Source organism: Ixodes scapularis, unplaced genomic scaffold (assembly GCF_016920785.2).
Source record: "Ixodes scapularis isolate PalLabHiFi unplaced genomic scaffold, ASM1692078v2 PGA_scaffold0__279_contigs__length_252992795, whole genome shotgun sequence".
NCBI classification, from domain to species: domain Eukaryota; kingdom Metazoa; phylum Arthropoda; class Arachnida; order Ixodida; family Ixodidae; genus Ixodes; species Ixodes scapularis.
The window spans coordinates 220,753,934-220,774,229 of NW_024609835.1; the positions used below are offsets into that span (position 1 = coordinate 220,753,934).

General features: G+C 42.8%; 1 protein-coding gene across 1 annotated transcript; it reads left to right on the top strand.

Moving 5' to 3' along the window:
• The first annotated feature begins 324 nt into the window (after positions 1–324).
• LOC8024049 (coiled-coil domain-containing protein 8 homolog) lies at positions 325–18,924 on the top strand. Its single transcript, XM_002404105.4, has 3 exons — positions 325–584; positions 7,712–7,880; positions 17,440–18,924. Exons 2-3 carry the CDS (start codon positions 7,716–7,718, stop codon positions 18,820–18,822), a joined length of 1,548 nt encoding a protein of 515 aa, XP_002404149.3. The 5' UTR covers positions 325–584; positions 7,712–7,715; the 3' UTR covers positions 18,823–18,924.
• The last annotated feature ends 1,372 nt before the right edge of the window (positions 18,925–20,296 follow it).

A 20,296-nucleotide genomic window follows, 5' to 3' on the forward strand; every position in this document is an offset into this window, starting at 1 on the left:
CTTCACAAATTCTGCCAGCAATGCTTTTTTTCGGCTACCTTGTGTACATTATTTTCTTAATTTACAATGACCTTGTATTGTTTCTTCAACAAACGTTCAGCATCAATGTGATATGTGTTTGACAATCAGTGCACACTTCCATAAGCCCACGGGCTGTTTAAAAGCACCAATAAAAGTCAAATAAATAAATTCCTTTCATAGCTAGAGTGCAACTCTTTAAAAGTCATTGGCGAGAGCTCGTAGCTTTATATAGCGTTTTATTTGCCCAGGCTCTCATACAAATGACACGCTTGATAAGGTCACGCACTCGCTCCAGTGGCGTTCGCCATGTATGAGACGAAGTGTAATCGTATGCGTCAGTCATAAATGCGTAGAGCATTGCACCTTCTTGCACCGGTTGTGAACGGCCCACACGGTTTGTAACGAGGGCCGGTGGGACAATGGCGTCACATTGCATCTTTATCTGGGAGCCCATCGCAACGCCTTTACGACACCATATCCCAGGGCCACAAAATAAAAGCTCGGGCCTCTGATAGCGGCAGTTCATGCTCTCGACGAGAACCCCGAGGGACTAACCAAAACAGGTGAGCAGTGCTTGAGCTCTTTATGTTTAACGTTCTCAGGGCCACTGGGGAATATCCGACAAAACAGAATATACCACAAAGTGTCCTTATGTGCTCTATATTATAGGCATAGTTTGTAAACACGATATGCTAACCTTTTTACTAGGAAAAGTTAACGAATAACGGCTACATTTGAAACGACAACTTCGATAGGTCAGAAATCGTGTAAAGGTAAACAATTATACTTGTGTTTTCGAAGCGTTAAGCTGCTTTTTTTTATTACGTGCTAAGCCACGTAAGAAATATAACGGAGATATTTTTGCATGCTACACATCTTCACGCCAGAGTGATATATCTCAGGTCCATTCATCGTGTAACCTTATGTTGACATGCTCGCAGAAAACGGGTATAAAGTTATATTTTGACGAGTCAAAAGAACACAGTATGCAGCCATGTTGAATAACCTGAGAACCTGAGAAGCTGAAAGAACCAGATCCTGAGAACCATAACCATTCACCAGCTCGCCTGGACCCTTACTACTATATAATAGTATGCAGGCTTAGGCACCGTGGAAAGAAAGATTGATTCCGCCTTTGTCTTTGCCAAATAGTATTTTTGTACTTATTGTTAACGTTCAGCAGATTTAGTTTAAGGTTTGCTTTTGTCAGATGAACTTTTATTTAGTAAATGTAAAGCTTTGAGGTAGAGGGAAAAATAAATATATGAAGGTTTTGGATAACTTGGTGTAAAGCTCTGATTTCACTTTAAATATTCGGGCATTATCAAAGAATACTAAATCAGCCCACTTTGCAAAAATATAAGCCACGTGAAGCACGCAGCAGCGTACCATAACAAATACACTCAATCTCGAGGTTATTTAAAGTTTAGATTGCATGTCAGAGCGCATATTTGCGCCAGTGGTACGGCTCTCTGTGGTCAAAGCGCCTGACTATCACCTCGCCTCTTTCGAAGAAAAGCAATACTGGTGGCGTGAGCTGGCCACTTGATAGGCTTTGCTGTTTTGAATTCCATGGCAAGTATTAGCTTCAATTTTCTATTGACATCCGTAATGCGAAGAATTCACGGCAGCACACGTAGGATGTGTGCTTTGGCGCCAGAGACCAGCACCGCTAGCGCAAAGGTGCGCTCGAATAAAGGCGCACAAACCTAGAATCAGCTTCAAATTAAATTTCGTTTCAAAACCCCGTAAAATTGTGCGCGCACTTTCGATTTGTGTAAAGTGTGCGGATTTAGTTATTTTTGACGATGTCCAAAATATTTCCTTTTGAAACTTGAAACTAAACACTTATATTCACTAATTATGACGTTAGTTACTGAAAAATATTTTATAAACTTACCATTCCGAGCCTCACTAGTTTTCCCTCAATAATTTCCTTGGCAGAGTCCAATACAACATCAACCTTTATTCTGTGAGATGTGTACTTTGTGAACCAACAATTTGGCTGCCTTTTCGGAAATCACCATGCACCTTCATAGAAGCAATACTTGATATTAATTCAACCTGTCACAACGAGGTTTGTCTTTATAGATCTCAGAATTTGCGTCTGTCGCAAATAATTTTATATTTGAATGCAAATGTTTTTCCATTAAGATGTCTAAATTTTATCGAAGTTCTCTTTAGACAATGATTAGGCTGCCTCAGCGAACTAAAAAAAGATGCTCTAAAGTTACCAATACTCATAAAAAGGGCTTAATAATTAGTTCTCTCAGCTTCAGATTTTTCAGACCTAAATAAATAAAATGTGGCGTTAATTTTTTATCGCAAATGTGCTGATGGATTGACGTTACTTCACTGTTTGCAATATTGTCACATTTGCAAGGGTATTGAAGACAAGCTCTAATTGGTGCTCTTTATTTTGAAACATATCTTTTGTCATCGGGTCCACGGCTGAATATGATTGAAGTCCCCAGGTTAACTTCTGACCCGGTACGCATAAACATAATATTTCTTAAATCAAATATCGTCGTTGACTACAAGTCTCATGGTCATATAAAATTAATCAAAATTCATTCCGTACTTCCTTTTTTTTTCAGTGAAAAGCTTTAGTTGCGGTTATAAATATACATTAATCTTGAACCTACATTGAGTTTCTTTTGACTCAGACAGAGATTACGAATGTCTCGTACCATGCATCTGAAATGCTTGGGTCGAAATTTGGATTTTGTCCACCTTAAAATGCCAGGAGAAGCAGAGGTAGAGCCAAAAATGACCTTCTTAGTTGGAAGTCTGAATATCTTGGCCTCAATTCGCCAAACGCGAGCAAAAGGTGAGGCTTCACAGGGGGTAGTTTGGCTGTCATCTGGCATCTGTGGTCCTACATCGCCAGACAAGTGCCAGAGTTAGCCTTCACTTCTGGTTGTTCGCTTCTCGAGCGGCAACGTTGGGCCTTAATTCCCAAAACAACTGCCAGATTCCGGCTTCACTGCTTGTTTAATGGTTGCAAAGAATCTTTGGCTCATTTTCGGCCCTTTGGCGATTTAGGTGTCCATGGAAAAAAATGCCACAGGAGCGCAATATAAAAGTACTCTGGTACTAACCAACTCCTTCGAGCAAAACCTTATTAGGCCCAAGTTAGGCCCTGAGGACTGCCAACCTTGTGCCCAGTTAGGTCCTTCTCTGGCGCGGTGCCTGGGGTTAATCGTTCTTACTCAGAAGCTATTTCGGTGGGGTAGAGCGAGTCACTGGCTCCCGGATGTTATCAACGCACCTGTATGACGTCAGCTAAATTGTGTTCAAGCTTTATGGCTGGCGGAAAGGAGTGAGCAAGATTTGCGTTATCTAGGCTTTGCTTCCCGGATGCGCAGATCCTTCTGAAGATACGAAAGAAATTTACTGCGCAAACTTTGTCTGATTGGAGACTCCACCGGAGGAGATTCGCGTCCGAGCGGACCGAGCTGACGTAAGACAGGGATTAACAAAGCGACTGGGCTTACGCCCGCTCTGCTAATCCTTGCGCTTCAGTTTTACACGTAAATTTTGAAGTGTAGAGATCGGGTTCTCCTTCAATAATATTGCAATCGGGGTTCTACCCTGACAATACTTTCTGATTGAGTGAGTGCTCACTGAGGAATTGTTCGCAGGGCGTAATCACGCGAAAGTGAGCTTTTTATGAAGAAATACTCAATATCCACAGAAGTGTTTATATGCAAGGAAGAAATGAAAAAGCAAAAATAATGAAAAGAACGTAACAACATCGCTTATGTTTTTCTTGCACGGAGAACTTTAGTTGGAGAGCTGCAAGAAGTAATATTTTAATATAATAAGTAAAGATCAGGTTGATTGCGCAGGCGACCTCGTGAGCAATCATACTGACATACCACGAGGACGAGGGAACACAAAAAGGGGACAAGCATAGCACCGTCTCCTCCGTATTTCAGGCGTGGTATGTGTGTCTTCTTCTGGGCGTCACCTCGTCTTCTGGGCTTCTCTGTGAAAGTAAAAAGTAGATACTATTAGGGCAAACCTAAAATAACATATTTACAGATTTACGGAGTGATTGCGCTATCGTTACTCGTCATGTAGCCATGCATTAATTATTATTCGTGACAATAAATAAACCACTTTAAACTTCGTGTCACCATATAAAATGGAGCACATACATAGCTACGGGTGGCCAGGTCCACTCACCATGGAAGCAACGTGGTACATTATGTCGTCGTACGTATAACTGCCCTTCCAGATACAGACGTCCGAGCGATATACCACGTGGTTCCTAGTTGGCTCGTAATTGAGTCTGGCTGCCCGTAGCTTTGGCTGTGGTACAACTTCAAGGTAAATAGAGAAGTATTGTAAGCAGGGCTCGTACGCAACATCGAAAAAAATCATCAGCTCCTGGTAACAGGTGTGACAAATGACCTTATCGAATGAGATGAATTTATTAGAACAAGACAAATAAAAATAAATAATGTAGTGTGAATTACTGGATTATACGATAAAGTTTACAAGGTAATTTACTTAGCCTTTGTGCTTCACATTGTCGCCGCTGCGTGCGTAATCTTGCGGATGCTTGTGCTTTGAAGGCTGCTTGTAATTCGGGGTACTGTATAGAGCTGAAAGGCCCTCAGACGGTCCATGATGTATTAATATTACTTCACTGGGGCGTCAGCAGTATTTTGATAGCTTGGCATGTAAACGAAAATACATATAGCGAGACTTTTTGTCGGGCTACTTGATTCATGGCACATATTAAACTTGTATGTAAAAACAAAGAGGGTGAACACGGAGTGGACAAGGACAAGGGAAACTTTCAACTAGTTTTATTTGCTGGCAAGCGCCCGCGAATAGTTCAGGATAAGCATGCGCAGCAGGTTACAAACGAAGAAAATAATCTACAAAAACATAAAAAAGCAAGAAAAAAGTCCCAGCGTGTCAAAACAACGCCTTCTAAATAAGCAAGCCTAAGTGCTGGATTTTCCAGCGTCACTTAAAGGGCCCCTGAAAGGAAAAATGATGTTTTTTTTAACAGTCTGGTTGGGACACGAGAATTGAGAAATAAAGTTTACGCTACATCGGCCATACTGGACGGTGCCTCAACGATCGACTTCGCGAACGCCACAATAACATTGCTTGAGCCAACTCAGAACGTTTGGGTCTGCAGTGCCGGGGTTGCGGGTGTGCAGCACAACTACGTAGTTGCATTGTGCTTGACCGAAGCAACAATCAGCTAACAAAAGAAATAATTGAAGCGAAGCTTCAATTATTTCTTTTGTTAGCTCGACGATGGATGCGTGAGCTGCCCATCTATCACCTTATCTGCAAAAGAATTCCCTTACCTTACTTAAAATGAAAATCGCGGACCATTTTACGAATTTGTTTTAATAGGCGGAGAGAGAAAAAAGTGATACAAGTACCACATTTTGTTTTAACAATAAGAAGAAAACGAAGACAAAATACAGGAGCTGTGGGCTCAGCGCTGGGCGTATGTTCTGTCTGTAATTCAGTGAGTGCCTGCTTTTGTGAGACATTTATTCCCTGTGAAGTACTAAAATCCGTTATATTGTTACATTTTTGTAACGAAACGGCAGGATTCAAGCTTTCTACTATCGTGTACTCGTTTTATTTTGGCCCACTAAATGGTATGCGATTAGTAAAATCCCAATTTACTCTAGCCGAAAATTCATTTCATACACCTTTAGAGTTTTTCAAGGTGTAGTTCAGAACCCATCGTATATTAGTAACATTTCAATTTGATACATAGTGTAGGTAAACAAGAGAGACAAGTTAGTACGAACCCATTGTTGTTTTGTCAGTTAAAATATACTGAAAATACCACGGGGAAGTAAAATTCAAATCAAAATATGCCCAATATCACAAATTAAAATATAAACAAAATACTTTTGGTATTTTAACACACACGCTGTTTCTTAAGACTGCGTCAAGAACAAAATTAATTCTTAGGACCAAAACGCCCCTACCTGTCGGTTATAAAGGGATACCAATGATGTCTACAACAGACCTTTCCATATTACACGTTTTCCATTATGTGGAAGGATTTCATCGTAACCTACACAAAACTAACGGTCATTCCGCTTCACGCATTCGGATTTATTCTTAGGTTTTCATCGTACGTAAGTTTTCCGCAATAGCATGAACAATACATATCTATCGAGCACATTGTTTCAGCAGCGGTGCGTTAAATCACAAAAACAAAGCAAAGCAAACCGGAAGAAAAATTTAGCTTCGTCACGGGGTCTCGGACCCCTACGTAACAATCGAGCAATCGCAGCGCTCCAATTGGTCCCAATCGAAGCCATTCGAAGAAACGTCTGGTCACAAAACACAAACTATCATGGCTTTTCTTGCCCCATCTTCGACGACAACCTGTGGAGTGTATTCTTAGAGATTCCTTGCTTAGGATGCAATTTGATAATGCCTACTGTTGTTGAGCTACGTCGGTAATTGCGCTTTTATGCCATGTGAAAAATAAGGCACGATATGTGTGACATTGTTGACGGACAAATTGTCAGTTTGTATACAACCGCGGAGGTACTAAAGAAGCTGTCCAAGTCTGAAATGGATTAAAAAAAAACTCATTTGTCCCTATAATGCGAATACGTACAAGGGCTTGCATCTTATATTGGAATGCTGTTAAAACATCCCAGAATACAGGTAGGAATATTGGCACAATGAAGTCACTATTTCCGCTAAGTACCATCTCTTCTACTGTCCAATCAATCTGGAACTTATCACGCCAACTTCTGTACATAGTTTGCTCAGCACACTGTAAAGCTTCGATACTGCGATGATTGCGCTCGATAGCCTTGCATCTCCCAGAATATTTTATTTGTATTAGTTCTAGAATGTTTTTCTTTTTTAAAGCAATAACCTATGATACTCAAACCAGAACCAAGTAGTTCGTTAAGAAAGACACTTGCACGAGTGCCACCAAATATATTGTTTTGTCTGCTTCCGTGACATGACAGCAGTTACGTCGAATAACATTTTCCTCCAAACGTTCAGTGACTGGATTGACGAAGCTATCTTTATTGGCATAAACGATTGCACACAATAAAGGTGGACAGTTAGGAAACGATCATAATATTAAAGAAACATTTACGTGTCATTCTGTTAATGTTTGTGCTGTGAGAAAATTGTGAATTATCTTCGCGTTTATTTTTTCAGTATTTGTTTTAAGAAACGCTATGTTGTTTTATCGCTCACTTTGACTGTTTTGACTTTTCTGGGGAGCAAATTGAAGAAAAAAATCTTAACTTCTTTGTTTGCAAAATTTTAAATTTTGCAGTTCGAAACCACATTTTTCATTAGCTTTGATTACAAAATGCCTTGATTCATAACGCCAACCTGCATGCCAGTAGCAAGGATTTGCTGATAAAGGATTATTCTACTCATTATTTGTCACTATTTAATGGAATAATCAGGTAAGATATTTTTAAATGTTATAGGCTAAAGGTACTGCGGATAGCTCTCGTGGTCAACTACATGCATCATCGATGTGAATGCGCATTAATCTCATAATTCACGTTACAAATATGAGACAGTAAAACGATGTGCCAATAAATATGCATTGTGTGCTATATGAGTACATATATAAAAAATTCATGCTAAGACAGTTTCACAACCTTCGCTTCTAGAGCAACCCGGATCAAAGACTCTTGTTGCTTTACAGGAGGATGCAAGCGCTCACACTCGCCTTGGCCGTCGCCTGTACAGCACTGCTGCAGCAATCCCAGGTTCAGGGTCGGTTCTGGGGCTGCCCGCCGGTGGATCTTAAAGATGACAACGTTACCTACATACCCAACCCGTTCAACTGCTCCACTTTCTTCCAATGTGTGCAGGTGAGGCGACGTGATCAGCAGATCAGTAAACAACATTCGAAGCAATATCTCCAGACAACAAGGCAAAAGTGCAAACCAGGTTGCAGAGACAGCTCATGATGCACAATTTGGCCGTCAGAAATGCCCTTCGATTCCCTTGGTTAGTTTTTTGACAATGCTTAGATTTCGCAGGATTTTCTTATTTTTTATAATTACCATAATCAGGTTTTATTCTGAACACGATAGAACAGAGCAAACTACACCATTTATTGTTCAGTCGCCAACATCACTGCCTCCGGTTACTGCGAATGTTTATAAAGCAATAAATCAGACAGTGACTGAAATTTTATTAAAACATAATAAACATAGGCAGCAGTCTGCTTCGGTGACGTAATTCAACGCCCTAAGCTGTGGCTTCAAGGCGGCCTAAATATGCTGAATGTGTTTTTTTTTTTTTATTTGTTTAATTAAAGTATCCTGTTGCCTGAAAGTTATTATAACAAACATTAGAGACATTTTGTAAAAACACATTGAGGTCATAAAGGGGTCGAAATACAAAAATCATGCCAGTTAATGTGTTATTTATACAACATTCTGTATGCTGGTGTCCGAAATAACTTGCGCAAAACTTCCAATAAATTGAGTGCTCTGCGGAAGTGAAATTATCTGTACGGTGTTAGCAAACGTCTTCCGAAAGCTCGCGAAATGTTTTGGTGTGCCTAGTTATTTTTTTAGTTACGACTATTTAGAAAACAATTTAATAATTCATTTAAGGATCGAGGTATGTATTGGAAAGCCATAGAGAGCATTGAGAAATACACAATTAAGGGGTTTCTGCATGATACGCTTTGCGCGATTCTTTTTTAGGCTAAATAGAATGCCCGCGAAATATGAAAAAAGACCATATGACAACGCGTCTACGCGTTGCCCTTGCAGGGTTCGTAGACGTGATCTGAAGGAACGGAGTCCACCTTATCACTGGCGAGCCGTCCGAGACAGGGTTTCGTGTTGGTGTAGGAACCTAACATAAGCGCGAGCACCAGCTTCCGCAAAGCCCTGTCTAGGACAGTGCGACAGCGATAAAGTAAACATCGATCCTTCAGAGCACATCTAAAGGCCCGGTCACACTGAGGCCACACAACGGCAACAGGAGCAGCAGGACATGTTGTCCAAGAGTCGGGCAACTTGTTGCTTGCTCCCAGTGTTGTTCGACATCCCTGTCACCTTGCGGCAAAAGCAACACAAAATGGAGGACAACGAAAGTGTGGCCTCGGTATGACAGCTTTCGGCAACAAAAACAGCAGCAACTTGTCTTGGGCAACGTGGCTGGCTGGGCGAATTCCGGGCCGGCGACGCGACAGCACAGATAGATCCGATGGCATAGCTAGTTCCCTATCAATGTCTCTTTTGAGATATTACTCAAATAAATGTCTAGAAACCATTATTTGAAATTATTTAAGGCTGGCATGGAGCTGAAATATTTCGATGAATGTTTTTACTGCATAATTACGGAAAGCGATTGTCGACATGGTCACAGCTACGGTCGTGAACGTTTAGACTGGTGTTGAAATTGTAACTGCCGAGAGACCTGCTAACACTAGTGCTAGTGAAATAAAATAGCATGCCTACTCACCCGCTGATAAAGTATAATGAAAACAATTCATGGATGCAAAGATTAAAAATTGATGCATTAAAACGGCGGCTCTGATCATTATTCTTGATTCTTGGAACTTGGAAACAGCCTCTACCAGACGCCTGAATTGATTCAAAAATCCCTAGGCCGTTTCGGGGAATGAAACGGTCACATAACAAGGTGTAGGCAAATTGACACCGCTGAAAAATATGTATTCCAACGATTGTTATGAAGGCCAGTCAACTTCAACTTCAACTTCAACTTTATTGTTTTTCTCCAGGGGAGAGGGGGAGGAAGAAAAAAAGCAGACTTGTCGCTTGACAGAGTTTCTCCTCCCCACCAGCAACAAGAGAAAACTATTTCACAAACTAGTGACCCGTAAAACAAGGTTTAGATAGGATAAAAAACACGGCATTAAACAAAAAACAAAAACAAGAAAAATCTGACGTACTTTACGAACATTTTTTGCAGGTCGGAGGTCCCATCAAGAATAGGCACAAATAACACTAGAGAAACAATGAACGAATATCCTTTCTGCTCATACCCTTCAAGTCCGTGCCCAGCCTATGTGTACTATTTATAACGTTAGTCAACGAGTACTGCAACATCTGGAGGCCGTAGCCTGTTCTCGAGTGAGGCGTTAACCATGCGTCAACACAACGGCCTCCATATGCACGCATTCTCCGCTTCATATTGGCGATTGAGAGAAAAACAAGTTGATTTTGCCTTACAGACGTTGGATATGTTAAAAGAAGCTTATAATTATAATGCTCTGTAATTGGAACTGTATGAAGGTTTTTGAAAAGTTATAATGTGTGAAGCGTTGAACTCCGCATTGCATATAATTCGAATTATTCTCTTCTGGAGAACGTGCAAGTGATGCATATTTGTAGTCCCTGTGCTACCCCAAACAAGGAAGCAGTAATTATAGCAAGAGTAAAAGAGGGAGATATAAGGAAGAATTAAGACCGAGAGGGGTAATATATGACGGGATTCATAAATAATGCCCACAACTTTTCAAAGTCTGCCAGCTATGCATTGTACTTCGGCGTCCCAGCTCAGGTACTCATTAAATATCACACCAAGAACCTTCACATTTTGTACAAAGTCAATATTTCGCCCTTGGAGAGAAAGCCCTTGAGTAGATGAACACACTCTATTTTCGGATCGAAAAAGTATTGCGTTCGTCTTATCTATATTAATTACTAGAGAGTTTGAGATTGTCCACTCACTGATCTTCTGGGAAACGCTATTTGCCCAACATAAAACTTGGTGCACAACTTTCCCCGGAAAGAATAAATTGGTGTCGTCTGCGCAAATGATAAAATCTGCACTGTCGTTTATATTTACTATATCATTGATGTATAAGTTAAACAGAAGGGGTCCAAGGATGCTCCCCTGTGGCACCCATGACGTTAGTTTCCTTAAGCTAGAGCGCTGGCTATAGATCACGACACACTGATGCCGATATTTAAAAAAAAAACTCTCGCTCATTGTTGAGGCTACTCCTTGCACCCCGTATGCCTTTAATTTTTGAAGCAGAATTTTATGATATAGACGGTCGAAAGCCTTTGAAAAATCAATAAAGACCCCCAAGGTAATCCATTTTCTTTCGATGTTGTTTAAAATTAGTTCTTTCTGTTTTAATAGCGCGAGTTCCGTCGAATGCCCCTTCCTAAAACCAAACTGACAAGATGTTAGGATAGAGTGTTTTTCGCAGAAGGTGTATAATCTGGCATGTATTATTTTTTCTAGCCCCTTTGAAAACACTGAGAGCACAGAAACAGGTCTATAATTTTCCAGGTGGTTTTTATCCCCAGACTTGAAAATAACCGTAATCTTTGCAACTTGCATTTTTCTAAGAAAAGGGCCATTTTGAAGTGCCAAATTTGAAATATGTGCTAAAAGAAGAGTGATTGATATAATTACGTGTTTCAGAGGTTTGACTTGAACACTATCTATGTCAGTACTTTCGCTATTTCCAGGGTTCATAAAAACTGATGCCACTTCCTCCGCGTCGGTGGGGCAAGAAAAGGTGTGTCAGGGACACCTTTCACAAATGTAAATTCATCGGCATCGTTACCATTCTTTAAAATGTTTACGAAATAGTCATTAAATATTTCAGCCAACGTCAAACCACCTCTCGTCTCCCCGTCGATGTTAAGCTTCATTGCTGTAGATTCGAAAGGGCCACGCCGCAGAAGCTTCTTCCATATAATATATATTCGTCGCTCATTTTCAAACGCAGCATAAAAATACGTACGCTTAGCCTTACGTAACGCGCTTGTAACATCATTTCGCTGCTTTTTAAATAACGCCAGCACACCTGGTTTTCTGGATTTAATGAATTTGGTGTAGAGAGCGTCTTTTTTTACTCCTCATTTTGATTATCTCCTTAGTCGTACCCAAGGCTTCCGATCCTTCCTGTGGGCAAGTTGTTTTTTTGTACGCGAAACTCTCATCATATAGCTTTGTAAAAATCCCAATAAAGTAATCACATGCCTCGTCAGCTGAAACACTCGAAAACACCGTGCTCCAATCAGTACGGAAAATCTCAGCTTCAAATGCATCTAGATTTTCTGCAGTGATATTTTGATAATAAACTGGGCAGTCATCTCCATCCCTCTGTATCCCGACCATCGAGTTGACAAGCATATAATTTGGTAGGTGGTCACTTATCGCGGTTCCAACGACACCTCCGGACACGTGAGATTCGTCGGCATTCGTTAGAAACAAATCAAGTAATGTCTCTTTCAAAGGAGTTATTCGCGTGGGTTTAGAGATTGGGTTAAAGTATCCGTACGACTGATATAAGGAGAAAAACTCTAGCTGGCTCGATGATGAAGAGAGCATATCAAGATTTAAGTCTCCACCCAAGAACAACCAAGAACAAAGTGAGATTATTTTCACCAATAAAATCAAACAAGTCAGCAATGAACTTTAGGAAACAAGAAATATCACCATTCGGAGGGCGATATATTACGCAGTACACGCACTTCGAATGTTTGACCGTTAAAACTTCATAATCGCGTTGCACTGTCGTGAAGTCGCTAATTTCGGTGCAGTTAAGATTAGTTTTTACATACATACAAACACCGCCTCCTCGCGGTGAAGAGCGGTTTACGGAGTAGGTTTTGTATGGTTCTAAAGTTGGAACATCAGTTTTCGCGTCAGCCCACGTTTCAGTCAACATAATTACATCAAAAAGAAATTTGAAACCTTCTAAAAGGATGCTTAGGTCATCATGCTTATTTCGAATGGATCTGTGCGTTTAAATGAAAAAAACTAAAAGGCCCACTTGAGCGGTTCGTATACAGTTTTCCCACCTCACTGGGCAGAAGATAAGCATTGCTGTTGTTATAAGACATAAAAAAGAGGTGAAAAAAATTTACCCCCGATAATAAGGTAATGCCGAAACACAGCTAGCAGGGGCACTTTATGCTTACCCCGTCAACAGGGATGGCCCCGCTCGCGGTGTCTGTAATGGCTGCTATTTTGGTGAGGTCCATGATCGTAAGGCACGAGTAGGGAAGCCAGAGGTCGCTGTCTTCTTGTTTAGCACTGTCAGTTTAGCACAGTACTACGCTACAAAAAACGCTTTACGGAACTTACGGTGCTTACTCAATTTTACAGCAGAAATAGGAATTGAATGAAATCAAGAACGGAGCAGAAACAATTCATGCGGTGGCGTAAATTCCGAATATATCTCAGCGGTCTCACTTTCCTCGGCTAGGGCTATCTGCTTCATAAGCGAATGAAGAATATTTCGATCAAATGAAGGGTGTAAAATACTCCACGTGTCAAGGTTCCTAATCACAGTCATTGGTTGACGCCGTCCCGCGGTGATTTCTGGCCCTTCGAACGCACTGGCACATTGTTGAATGACATTTCCAGCGAGGCTGCGCCGCACGCGAACGAAGGTCAACAACTAAGGTAATGAAGTGTTCCCAGTGTTGGCCATCCCGTCAGTGCGATGCGACGGAGTATTCGGACAACAAATCGGCCAACACGGTTTCCGGGCGGCACCAACATGTTGTCTGGATGTTGTTGTTTCAGCGATGTGACAGGATTTCCGAAAACGCGTTTTCCTTATAGTGCCCGGTAGAGCAGTCCAACTGTTGCATCTGTGTTAAAGCCTGTCCAAACAGGATACTACAAAAGTCACGACTCCGGCAAATCGTGCCGCGCTCCGCTTCAGGCCGTCGGTGGGAAATTTCCCTCCGTCAAAGCTGCCGGGGGGAAACATCCCCCCGTCAAATCTGCCCCTCGTTTCCTCCACGGCGGCCTTGCTCTGCTCATCACGTAGGTCCGGAGAGCCACTCACACGCTCTGTTGGCTGTCGGTCAATCGCTCAAGGCCTCCGCTCACAATACGGAACCGCGTCGGACGCCATCACGACGAAAGTGAATCTCGACAAAGAAAGCAGATCCGAGGCGGGCGAAACGCACCCTTCGACGCAGGAATGTCCCAAATCCACCCGAAGCCGGACCCCCTTGGCCTTCGAGCCGAGGCGACAGCGGTACGCGAGGGCGTTGGCGAGGTGAGCCAGACGCAGGTGGCGTGTGACGTCAGAGAAAAGCGGAGGAGGCGAGGAGAGAAGTCGTGATCGTGGAAATTTTCACGACTCCTGCAACTATTTTCGCGACTCCGACAAATCGTAAAAATAGAAGCGTCCGCTTCCATTTTCACGATTTGTCGGGGTCGTGCGTTTTGTAGTGTCCTGTTTGGACACTTCTTAACAGGGCCTTAACAGCTGTACAAGCACGACACGCGCGCGCGTTGTCATGTATTTTTTTTTTATGCTTTTTTTTGGTTAAGAAAAGAAGCGCGCAAAGCATTTAATGTAGCAAACACCTTAATTGGGTGTTCTTCAATGCCCTCTACAACTTTCCAATTCACACCTCGGTCCTTAGACGAATAGTTAGAAAGTTATATAGTTAGCATTAATTAATTAAATAACAAGGCGCACTAAAAACATTTTGTGCACGTTGGTAAAACACATGTTAACAACACACAGCTGGTTTCACTCTTGCAAATTTAAGCGCTCCCTTTCTTTTAAATTTTGATACAAGTCATGTAGGAAATCATGAATAACATGGTGAGGCAGGTAATGATTTAAAATGTAAAATGCATCAATCTGCTCGCGTGTTAGTTTTGCGGTTTCAAATCAATATAAAATAAATAAACAGTTTAAAGACACTAAAAAGTTCATTAAAAAGTTCATTTTGTAAAGAAAAAAAAAATCCCGGTGAAACCTAGCCAAGAGAACAGACCCAAAAGTCAAAGACTGCTGTCTCAACTAAATTGTGGTCGTTTGCGACAAACGTATGTGATTTTAAAGCCCCGGTAACTGTATAAGTTAAGATTGTAATGTTAATAAAATTTATCTGGATACAAAGCGCGGCTGTCGATACAGTGACTTCACCAGCGCCCCTCCCCCTCCCTCCTTTCTGTCCGGGTCAGGTGAAGGCTTAACCGGTAAAGTTATAAACGAACCCGTGTTTGGAAACCAGTCCGTTTGCTCTGGCCGTACGTTAGCGGTGCAGTGTATGGGTGATAAGGTGTGGGCAAAAAGCGCTGCGTCTTGCATGGACGAATTAATGAAAGGCGATATTCGGCGTACATGTAAATCTGCAAGATTGTTTTCCCTTTTTTTTTTATTTGGGGGGGGGGGGAGGTGTACAATTTAGTTCTACATCTTCTTCGCAAATGTTTTCTAGTTCAGTCGATCAATAAAAATGAACAAGGCTCTTTGCACTACAAAACTTTGCTTGAATAATCTTACACGCGGCGATTCATTGCGCACGGTGGCCGCAGAATTGAAACTAAATCGTGATTCACATGATGAGATTTTGCTCACTAAATCATAAATTACGACGTCGCTGTGTACGCAACAAAAAAAAGCGCAGAGAGAGCGGCGATGCTCAACGTCGGAACTGAAAATTAGACGTAGAATCAAACCATTTAAACCAGACAGAGCAAGTCGGCCATCGCCACCGCTTAGTGTAGACAGCATTATCTTGATCATACTGTTTATGCCAAGCCGATTTACTCAAAACGCACTAAGAATTTACGAGCCTCTAGAGGCCTAGGATTGCTTCTTATCGGAAGTACTGTGTTGACGGCGCTCATAACCTTGACATGGTCTGCGGGCTGTTTAGCGTGGTCGACGTGAAGGCTGTCGTTCGAATTTGAAGACGCATTGAGCGTGGTCCGGAAGTCTGGAACACTTGATAATTATACGACCTTCATAATGAAACAATTGAAATTCATCTTACGGTAACAATTCTTTGTGAATTCACCCCAAAGTTCATCCTCACCAGGCGACCGTGGTCGGACGGCGTCCAGTTTTTCTTTTTCACAGAACTTTTTCCATTTCTACGACATATCGGGCAAAGAGGAAGCACGTGAAGACGGATCTTGACACATTCCCAAGTTATTTCAGTGCAGGCCTGGTCTACACAATAATAGGACGTTTTGACGAGAAGGCAGGTTTCTGCCTAAACAACATAAACTTTAAAACGTATTACACACTTAAGGGTGTAAATCGACTTCTTCCAGAGCTAACACCCAAAAGTGTTAAAGCAACACTGTTAGGATGGTAATGAACACCGAAACATTAGGATGCGCTAGATCTTAGCAGTATCCTGGGGATTGCATTTGACCAGCGGCAAGATTAAAAACAAGGAGCATCATATATTGTTTTTACAAAACAAAAAACGGGAAATACATACATAATGGATCCCGCACGAGAGAAGAATCATGACCCTGGTGTCTGCTCGAGAATGCAAATATACAAATTTGTATGCTTACCGCTTCGCAATTATGAAGTATATATATATGTTGCTTTGGCATCGCCAATATTTCATGTATTGCATTATGTATATCTAAGTTCATGGATGTATCTACAAGTATAAAGTATTGGCGGAGGGAAAAATTCGCCATCGTGCGAAACAAGCTCGGCCAAAGCGGGTATCAAGCATTACGAGCACCCTTCAAAAAGAGCATTCACCTCACTTCCCCGTATCATACTTCTCCACGCCCATTTTGCACCCCTCAAAAGAAAGGGTGTTCAATAAAACGACACCCTCTTCTACGATTAAGAAGAGTAGTTAGGTCAAAATGGTGATTTTGAACGGGTGAAGTCGTGGCTGTAATTATTTGGACTAACGCTTTTACACACTTAGGGGTGTAACATTCTTCAGTTTGTAGCAGTAGCCATCCCACACGAAGTGGTTTTTCTTTGTTTTTTGTTTTCTTCTTCACACCCCATACCGGAGGTGTGACCCAAAGGGCCACCGCCGTGGCATTAGGTATAAGATCTGAGTTGGTGTAAAGGAATCGTTTGTTCACGTGTCCTATAGAAAAAAAAAATAAGCACCTCGTAAGGAAATGGAGGGGGCTAACGACAATGTCATCGACACTTTCAAACAAGACGGCCATGCTGAATGGGCAGTCCTATGGTCAAGCGATCAAATTGAATATATTAATTAATAATTAATTAAACATGTTTAGTAAATAATCCACCCATTTCGCCTACACCTCCGATTTTGTTTTGCGTCACACGACCCCTTAAACAAATTCAGAGCAGTACCATAACATGTCGTAAATGTGAAAAACGACATGGAACATAACGTCGAGGAAAAGGAACACGGCTCAGTAGTGTTGACGATTGGGCTAGTTGGTCATTCATATTAGCGGAAAACAAACAAAACAAAACAAACAAACAATCTGTCCTTGTCCTTGCGCTGTTTGTTTTCCGGAACACGGCTACTCATTAAGGAACGCAAGTCATTTACTAATTAGAAAAAAACAAAATTATTGCATTTCTGAATAATCAGAAATAAAATGTACTTGAAGGCATTCCTAGTAGAACAAAGGCAAAATTCTTAGGCCAAATGCATATGCAACGTAAACACATGGATTTCATAGTGTTTACTTTTTCAGGGTACACCGGTGCTGATGGAGTGTCCACCGGGTCTGCATTTCAGCGAGTTATTAAACGTATGTGACTGGCAGTGGAGGGCACAATGCACTGAGTTGCCTCGTCCTCCCGCGATAAGACCTAGACCAAAGATCATAACACCCGAGGAAACAACAACAACTGCACCAGAACCTGAAGATGTTCAGACTGAAAAGATAATAATTAAGAAGGTTGTCAAGGAAATCATTAGGCCAACTGATCCGCAGACCACCTCTGAAACTGGTCATGTTTCTGAGCCACCAAAGGAACCCGCTGTTGAGCCTGTGAAAGAACCGGCTAAGGAACCCTCTATAGAACCCCCTGCAAAGCCCGAAAAAGAACCCGCTGGAGAACCTGCCGAAGAACCTGCCGCGGAACCGGCTGAGCGACCAGCCGCGGAGCCTGCCAAGCAACCGGCTGCTGAACCAGCTGAGGAACCCTCTGCCGAACCCGCTGCCGAGCCCGCTGCCGAACCCGCTGCTGAGCCAGCTGCAGAACCGGCCGCTGAGCCAGCTGCTGAACCTGCTTCTCAACCGGCTACTGAACCAGCTGTTGAACCAGCAGCTGAGCCAGCTTCCGAACCCGCTGGGGAACCCGCTGCTGAACCAGCTGTACCTACTGCTGAACCAGCTGCTGAACCGACCGCCGAACCCGCTGCTGAACCTGAAGAAGTTCAGACTGAAAAGATAATAATTAAGAAGGTTGTCAAGGAGATCGTTAGGCCAACTGATCCGCAGCCCACCTCTGAAACAGGTCATGTTTCTGAGCCAGTAAAAGAACCCACCGCTGAACCAGCTGCTGAAACCGCTGCAAAACCCGCTGCCGAACCTGCGGCCAAACCCGCGGCCGAACCCGCTGCCGAACCCGCTGCCAAACCCGCTGCCGAACCCGCTGCCGAACTCCCTGCTGAGCCGGCTGCTGAGCCAGCTGCTGAACCGGCCTCTAAACCAGCTTCTGAACAGGCTGCTGAACCCGCTGCCGAACCCGCTCCCGTACCCGCTGTGGAACCCGCCGTGGAACCCGCTGTGGAACCCGCTGCTATACCAGCTGCTGAACCAGCTGCTGAACCAGCTGCTGGACCAGCTGTTGAACCAGCCGCCGAACCCGCTGTTGAACCTGTTGCTAAACCCGCTGCTGAGCCGGCAGCGGGACCGGCCGTTGAGCCCCCTGCCGAACCAGCTGCTGAACCCGCTGCTGAGCCAGCTGCAGTACCTGCAGAAGAACCTGCCGCTGAACCAGTCGCTCAGCCTTTCGGAGGACCGACTTCAGACGCAGATGCCAAACCAGCTCCTGAAGAACAGGATGACGAAGTCGTTAGCATCGACGCTAAACCAGTCGCAGTCAGCTACTACGACGATGCAGTGTAGCTTTCTAATTCAATAAATGCCTGACTTCTGGGTTCCACTTTTAATTTAATTCCTATTGCCTTGTTCGCTTTTAATAAAACAAATACCAGCAGTAACTGCGGATATCTTTTTTGTCTTGTTTGGCCTTTTTCAACAATGTAAGTCACATTTAGAGTTGAGAGCTGTCATAGTTTCTCAAAAAAATTCTCATTCAAACGATTTTGCATTTGATTGGACCGCTTCCCGGACAAATATGACTACGCCTTGGTGAACAAACTGTCTCTGAGGAACGAGGAACGACACGGAGACAGATGTTAATTTACCAAAAAAAAAGCTTTACTTTAAAAACTCTAAAAAGTAAAAAAAAAAAGAATTAACACACAGTCGGGATGCGCGAGTACATTTCACACAACATATCTTCGAGGTGCGAGGAACATAAAAACTGCCACTCCTAGCGCGCAAGCGCGAATTCAAAGTATGAAAATCCTTCACACAAATATCTAGGCATTCACAAGCCCTCGCATTTGTTATATAGACTTTTTCTTAATGGCGCAACATGCTTAAATATTGCGCTATTGACCACCCCGACTAACAGCTTAAATCATGAAATACCGGCTGGTTGTAGCAGCAGAACTGTATTTGTAAACAATGGTGTGGGTAAGGGGGAACTTGCTAGATTTGACTATGGTGCATGGGCTACAATAACTTGGCTGAAACTAGCCGGTTAAATCGAGCAGGTTAATCACAGGCCATCGCCTTGCCTCCTCGGAAAAACGAGGACTAAGGCGGTAAAGTGTTTGATTGAGTTTCCACAACAAACGAATACATGAGCAGTTTAATGTAGTCTATGCAGGTAAGCTCGCGGAATTTGATAGCGGCATCTTGCGTTGTGGCACGAAGACGTTTTCTTACCCTTCACATGCTATGGAGTAATAGCATACCTTGCATTGATAACCTAATCGGAGCACCGTCACCAGGCTGGAATCGGTCCGCTGGCCTTAGACGAATTAGTAGTGAGCATAAACGTGACGATGAATTTGATACAGGGCCCTCGATATTCACGCGCGCATTCAGGTGACTTCATAAAAAAGAACCCTTGGGGAAGATGTGAAGCTCAGAAGCATTGCAGCAACACTCGCGCTGCAGCTCTCTTGTGCATCGTGCTCATGTTATGTCCGAGTTGTCATGGTTAGTTTAATTGCGAAAAAGCATTATGGAAAAATAAGATAAGGTCAGCTAGGCCTAAGGTTCGTTCAGTTCGTGGTCCCAAGCCAGAGTGTTTGCCTTTCTCGCGCGCTTGCACAAACTTTGATGCTCATCACTGGTTGCGCAGTTCCTCATGATGGTGGCTTTTGCCATTGACAGGTGAATTCTTCCACCCGAGACGAAACCTTATACTGGTCAGGGGGACGTCTGACCTTTAGCGATCGCACTTGTCTGGAACCTGGCGACTGGGTTGTTGCACATGGTGTAGTTGCAGTCATCCTATGTGCAG